General features: G+C 37.2%; 2 protein-coding genes across 2 annotated transcripts; one reads left to right on the top strand and one right to left on the bottom strand.

The window, feature by feature from the left end:
* On the top strand, positions 1–3,556 carry LOC131017501 (putative late blight resistance protein homolog R1C-3). The gene is made up of 2 exons (XM_057946256.1): positions 1–561; positions 642–3,556. The coding sequence occupies exons 1-2, from the start codon at positions 274–276 to the stop codon at positions 3,039–3,041; spliced, it is 2,688 nt and encodes an 895-aa protein (XP_057802239.1). The 5' UTR covers positions 1–273; the 3' UTR covers positions 3,042–3,556.
* A 2,628-nt stretch (positions 3,557–6,184) lies between these two features.
* On the bottom strand, positions 6,185–7,258 carry LOC131018343 (F-box/kelch-repeat protein At3g23880-like). Its single transcript, XM_057947070.1, has one exon. It carries the CDS (start codon positions 7,256–7,258, stop codon positions 6,185–6,187), a length of 1,074 nt encoding a protein of 357 aa, XP_057803053.1.
* Between the last annotated feature and the right edge of the window lie 245 nt (positions 7,259–7,503).

The following is a 7,503-nucleotide window of genomic DNA, read 5'->3' as shown; positions in this document are numbered from 1 at the left end:
CTCATATATTCTTATTTAAACACTTGAATCAGCGCATACATAAATGACTTCAAGAAAAGCACATGGTTTCTTCAATTAATTAATTACACAGAATACAGTGCTTTGGAGAGGATCGATACATCCATTATCATGTGCATAGCCATTTTACACATTGTTTCTGATAATAATTGAGGAGAGGAGATATAGCCATTTTACACATTGTTTTTGCTGAACCTAAACTAAGATTCCATCAAATTCTTTCTCAGAAAAATATACACTCGTTTTCCTTGGATCATGGCGGCATATGCAGCCATAGTTTCGGTTATACATATCATCGATACAATCGAGCATCACCATTCCCCTCCAATTTGTATCGACAAACAACAACTTGAATCTCTCACTCGAATTGTTACCTCTTTGCAGGAATTTCTTGAAGGTTATAAGTCCCTTGTTGCTGACGGAGATGAAGCTGATCCGCTGGAGATGCGTATTGTAGATGCAGCTCATGCTGTTGAAGATGTTATCGAATCACATATTGTGGATGTGATTAAACTGGGTAGATCTAGTCCCAATCCCAATGAAGTCAGTTTCATCAACTTGTATCAAGATCTACAACAAGTGATAGAAGAAATGAATCTCTAACTCAAATTTTTTACCTGCAGATATTTCTCCAAGGCTATGTTGTAGATGCAGTTCATGCGGCTGAAGAAGTGAATTCTGGAGAGGAAGTCAGTTGCATCGACTTCTATGAAGATCTACAGCAAGTGATAGAAGAAATGAATGTGATCAAGAAGGAAGCCATGGAGATTGCAGCCGAAGCTCAGCTGCAGAGAAAGGTCTCCTCGACTCATGCTGGCTCCTTGACATCCTCTTCCAATGTGAAGGAAGGCATGATGGTGGGCTTTGACGACGTGCAACTTCAACTCTTGGATTGGCTCACTGGAGGGAACCGTAACCGCCAAATCCTCCCAATCACAGGGATGGGCGGGATTGGTAAGACCACTCTTGCCCGGCATATATTTGAGCATGCCCTTGTTAAGGAGCATTTTGATATTTGTGCGTGGACTACAATTTCTCAAACTTATAATATTAGAGAAACACTTGGTCAAGTTCTTAAACAAGTGACTGGAAATCTGGGTAGTGATGATTTGAGTGAGAATGAATTGGGAGAAAAGTTGTACAAGTATTTATGCGGTAGGAGATATATTTTTATACTGGATGATATGTGGAGTGTAGAGGTGTGGGACAAGATGAGGTTTTTCTTTCCCGATTACAATGATGGGAGTCGAGTAATCGTAACAACTAGGCTCTCAAACTTGGCTGCCGAGTTGACAGACTCTAACATCATTGGTATGAGATTTTTAGATGATGTTTGTAGCTGGAATTTGTTCTCCAAAACTGTATTTGGGGGTGACGGTTTTCCTCTTCAACTTGAGGAAATCGGAAAGAAAATCGTGGGTAAGTGTAAGGGACTTCCTTTGTCGATTGCTGTGATTGGGGGTCTTTTGGCAAAGTCCGAACTTACACTTGAATATTGGGAGCACATAGAGAAAAACTTAAGCACGATAGTGAATTCGAAAAATGATGAATATTGCTTGAGAGTATTGAAACTGAGCTATGACCATTTGCCTGCCTATCTGAAGCCTTGTTTTTTGTACATGGGGATGTTTGGGGAAGATGAGGAAATTAGGGTTGCTGAACTCATGAGGTTATGGGTTTCTGAAGGCTTTCTTAAACCAATAATCAATAAAAGCTTGGAAACAATTGCCAATGAGTATCTGAAGGAGCTAGTTGATAGAAACCTCATTCTAGTTCATGAGTTGGGGGCAGTTGGGAATATAAAGCACTGCAAAATGCATGATTTACTGAGAGATGTATCATTTCAAGAAGCTGAAAAGCAGAGGTTTTATTATGTCTTAAAGCAACATTGTCCTCGAGGGATAAATAGCCATCGCCGCATTTTTATTCCTGAAAGCACTTCAAATAGGACATTCAAGAATGCCTTGGATACTATGTCACGTGCTCGTTCTTTCATATGTCATTGTTATAATGTACGAGAAAAATTTCAAAAGTTTGGATTTTTGAGGACATTGACTACAAAGTTTTCCAGCAAGTATTTAGAAGAAAATGTGTTTCAATTGGTGAACTTGAGGTACCTTTCGGCTGAATTTCGTGAGGGATTCCAAATCCCTTCTTCAATTAGTCTGCTCTGGAATCTACATACACTAATTGTTTCTTGTAGGGGTAAACCTACGACTGCACCAGTAGAAATTTGGAAAATGTATAAGCTTAAGCATGTCAAGTTCGAAAATAAAGGAATGTATCTCCCAGATCCTCGGAGCGGGCATAGTGATGTTATGATGGAGAATCTAGAGACGCTCAAAGGAGTGCTTGATTTCAACTTGAATGAAGAAGTGGTTAAGAGAATTCCCAATACCAAGAAACTGGCTATAAGATACCAGGATGAAGTAATGGACAGAGTGAAGTGCCTCAGCTATCTTCAATGTCTGAGTAAGCTGGAAAGCTTGTTGTGCCTTATTCGATATGGAAGTGAAGAGTATCCGCAGAGTATTAACTTCCCGCGCTCACTCAAGAAGCTGTATCTTGGAGGCGTATACTTCGATTTGGAGGAAATTCTGGAAAAGATAGGTTCATTACCACTTCTTGAGAAGCTCCAACTGTTCGGTGGGCAGTTTGCAACACGCAGTTGGGAAATAGTTGAAGGCCAATTCCCCAGACTCAAATACTTGGAATTGTGGGAGTGTTGGGATATGGAATGTTGGACGTTAGAGGGCTCCTGCTTGCCACGCCTTGAGCAACTTAGTCTCTGCGTTATGAATTCGTTTGAGGAGTTCCCTTCAGAAATTGGAGAAATAGCAACACTCAAATTAATTAAGTTGTTCAAGTGCAGTGAATCAATGGTTGTGTCTTTGAAAAAGATAGTAGAGGAACAAGAGGAATTACAAGGGGACCCACCCTTTCATGTTCTAGTTAAGTTGAACAACGTCAGCCAAGAACTGCAGAGCTTGGCAACTCCCAACTTTCGTGTAGTCAAATGGTAGTTTGATGTGATGAGGAATTAAATTGTGGGAATAGTAATTTGAGTGATTAATTTTCAATATCTCTCTCTTCCTTCTTTTAAGTGCCGGATCAATTTAACCCGTCCCAAGGGTTGGTGGCCACATGGGATTGAGGCGATTAAAGAGCTTGTGGGGGTTCTCTTTACCTTTTGTGCGCGCCTGGTATGTGTGTTTGGTCTGCAATGGCTGCTGGCGGGTCGCGTTTGTCTATGGGTTTGTGGTTGGGTGGTTGTCGTTGGGATGAGCCGAGGCGACTTGGGGGCGATGGTTAGGCCGGAGTTCCCGAAGTTGCTTCTTCCGCTCTCTCGGCGTTTATTTTTTGGACGTGGTTGTCTTTTACGAGTACTCTTTTTTCGATTTGTAATTTTCCCTTCGGGGTTTTCTTACAAAGCGGTTTTAATGAGGCTCAGCCCTTAGTTTGCTTCCGTGTGCTCTCAAGGGTTCCTTTTGGCTTTTTCTGTTTGGTTTATTAATAAAACGCTATTTCATTCTTCTAAGTGCCGGATCATGGCTTTCTTTTTATTTTACTAATAAATTAATTTATCACAAATATTTTCTATTCATCTTCTTAGTAACCTAAATAACTGGAGTTCAATCCTCAATTTTCTCGTCCTAAATCCAAAGAAAAAAAAAATATACATAGATTTAATTTTTTTTCGCACGCTACCTCGCAAAAACACATGATTTTTACTTTTAACTTTGTATTTTTCTTATTTTTAATTATATTTATTTTTAGCAAGATAAATCATGTGTTTAGTATCTATAATCTATACCTATTATAAAAGTGTCTTGTTTTTAAAAAATCTGCTAGACCTATGTTATTCAATCATCTCAAAAAACTAGTATGTTATTCAATTCAAGAGGAAATTTGATGAATATTTTGCAATTAATTAAATTTTAAGCAACTGCAAAGTCCAATGGGTTAGTTGCGCCTAAATACACAAACTTTCAACCAATTCTATTTTTACACATAACTATATAAAATCTGCCTCCAAATACACATAACATAACTATATAATTCCTCTCATTTACCACATTTAAAGCCTTGAAGAGAGCCTTCACAGTGTTGTGGGGATTCCTTGAACCAACAACAATCATGACAAATTTGTAAATGAAAGAACATATGTTTTCTAAAGGACACAAAATGTAAATAAATTAGATATATTTTATTTAAACAAACAAAAATAAATAAATATATCCACTTCTAGAGGACAAGTTTTAATAAAGTAGTTAAATACTGTGACTGAGTGGATACATTTGTTTCTAGTTAGGTTCCTTCACAGTGTTGTGGGGAGTATATGAAGTTATACTAATAGATAAATATATTACATATATGATTGAAATTTAGTGAGAATTACACATGCGCAAACTACTAAAATTCATTAATTTGAAATGAACAAATTAACGTGAGTACGAAACAATGTTTTTTGTTTTTTTTTTTTTTCTTCTAATGCTGCAAATATATTGTAGATTAATTTTGGGTATATTTTGAAGAATGCGTCTACTGGATTGGAATGATGGGCCTATTTTTTGTTGAAAACTTTGGGCCCCTCGGCCCAATTAGCCCAATAGGTTGGATTAGTACGAAACGAACCGGGACAGATTGTGCCGTGCGTAGAATTGTGATCGTTAAAACATGGCTCAATCTTTTAAATGCTTTCAAAAAAATTATTGAAAACTAAAAACAGGATTTGTCTCGCTAAATGTATAAATAATTAAAATTAAGCAAAAATGAAATTGTGCCATGGGATGAAGATGTGAAGCTGTGAGATTGAACTTTAGGGGTGTTTACTTTGCACAATTAATAAAATGGATGATTGGGTATTTTTATCCTCAACGATGGGATTACTCCAATCCCGCCTTTTTTTATAAGATAAAAATCAAACAAAATTAATTAATTTAAATGATAAAAATAAAGGGCTCAAAGTTTCAATCCAATAAAATAAAGTTTTTGACTGAGCTCGAATTATCTAAATAGAACATGAAAGGATGGATCTCCTCTTATTCCTCTACCATCTTTTTCAGCGATACAATCAGTGTTCATTGTTAGGAATTCGAGACACCGACAAGTCCTCTAAGAAGGCATGAAACACTGATGCATATGTTGTTTCGGTTTGCTTAACCGATCCTTCCCCAGGGAAAGGAGCGGTCAAGCTATCGAAAGCAACATACGCGCCGGTGCTTGTGCCTCCTTAGAGGACTTGCCGCCGGTGTCTCGATACCTAGCCATGGATATGGACATTTCTTCAATTTTGCCGGACGCTTCCATTTTCGTGTTTGCTATGCTCGAAGAAAATAATTATGTTCTAAAAATTTACCCCAAAAATCACGTCAAATTGATTCAATATAAACAATTAAATATTTAAAATAAATAGTGTAAATATGAGGATTTTTGTTAGATTTCTTATGGAGAATTATAATTCATGATACTCAAACAACATTAACTCAAGTTATTTTTCAGAAGACAAAATTCAAAATCCAAAAACTAAGAATGTTAGGATGCAGTCAAATAAAGAGTATTTGCTATTTGATGGGCAACATAATATTCTTAGTTACCTAAGATATTATATTTCAAATTATAATTATTTGTCTTCATAAAAATAAATTAGTTATTATATTACACATCTGAATATATTGTGAATTAAATAAGGATCTAACTTTTATGAATTATGAGTATTATTAAAATAAGATTTTATTAAAAAGAAAAGAGAAAAGCAGAAGAACCTAAACCCTTGAAAGCACAGGAAAGCAAAGCAGACTAACCCTTGAAAGCACAGGAAAGCAGGAAAGCAAAGCAGACTAAGGGCCGAGCCTCGTTAAAACCTCAGAAAGAGGAAAAAGAGTACTCGTCTATGAAGAGAAAAGTGTTGGAAGCGGAGATGGGAGAATCTCAGAAGCTCCGGCCGAACCATTTCTCCTAGATAAACTCGGCTTCCCGACGCAAGGAAAGAACGAGGAGGAAAGGAAACGCAAAAAAGAAAACAGAAAACCGAACAAGCAACTCCAAAGGCGATCATAGAAAGAACCTCGGCCGGTAAGGCGATGATATATATATAGCATCGAAATAAAACACCTATCATCAAAAAAGCTATGAAACCGCTCACAATCATGTTCTAAGACTTGTTTCATAAATCTTCTGGCGAGACTAAACTTTCAACATAGACATCATGTGAAAATAAACCGACACAATCCTCGTGGCAGCTGATCCTAGTAACCTGATAACAGGGACAATAGCTGAGGTCACGGAACACGTTATCCCGACAATCGTAGACCCCCAAAATGGATCCACAATTTACCAAAATGTCTCCATTTAGACCTTTCACCAATGGTGGTTGAAGAAGCTCAAGAAGATGAGAAAGAGTCACCACTTTCTCCCAAGACTCCTTCATAACCCAAACTCGATAGCCTCTAATTTCATCATTAAAACATAGCACACAAAGGAAACCACCAAGCACACCCACAATGCCATACACCTCTTGATCAAAGGGAAGCTCAATCCTTCCAAACACCTCACTCTTCAAGTCCCAGAAAATAATAACTTTTTCAAATCCGTTCTTCAAGTAAAGCTTCCCACCTACAAACACATCTCTTGGCCAACAGCAATCTAAATCATCGCAGAGCTCAATTGTTTTCCATGATTTTGTCTTTGAACTATAAACTTTACCAAGGCTGGAGTTATAATCATCCACAATCACAAACACCATGTACTCATCAATCGATTCATCCCAACCAAATCCCAAATGATAAATAATGTCGGCATTAGAAATTTCTGTCAGTTTTTTGGAGATTCTAGTGGATGGGTTCCACAACTGAAATATATTTTCATCATTGACAATGCAGAGCAGCCCATTACAGCACCCTATAATTTCATATCCCGTCACTGTAGTATTTGTTGGATCAGCTAAAGGAGATAAAGGGATAGTATTTGTTGGTCCGCTCAAAATCGACAGCAGAGAACATTGCATAGGCCATTCATCTGAATTCTTCTGTGTAATGACCCTTTGTTGGGGGAAAGATGGGTTTTGCATCGAATTTTGATGATGGGTTTTGATGAATCGTTTGCTGCCAATTAAAGACCGCCATGATTTTGAAACGCACCTGAATCTCAACAATGATTTCACCGGCAGTCTTGGCAGTATTTCTCCAATGATTTCTTCCGGAAGATGGAGAGATGGCTGACTACTGCTTTCGATCTCCATACCCAAAGCTACGATGTATGTTTCCAAGTTTTTGTATACGAAGAGGCGAGGGTTTTTCTTTTTGTATTTATATCAATTAGTTTTATAGGTTTCACAAATCACAAAGATGGGCTCAATCTTAACGAGTAGGCACGGCCCCATAATATTTTAAACAAATAAATATAAATATTAAATCGAATATGAATTATTATTTATAAATAAAGTACTATCCTCTAATTACATAATAAAAAATTAAAATATAAAAA

This window comes from Salvia miltiorrhiza, chromosome 3, assembly GCF_028751815.1.
Source record: "Salvia miltiorrhiza cultivar Shanhuang (shh) chromosome 3, IMPLAD_Smil_shh, whole genome shotgun sequence".
Classification (NCBI taxonomy): Eukaryota; Viridiplantae; Streptophyta; class Magnoliopsida; order Lamiales; family Lamiaceae; genus Salvia; species Salvia miltiorrhiza.
This window is presented reverse-complemented; position numbering and strand designations above follow the sequence as displayed.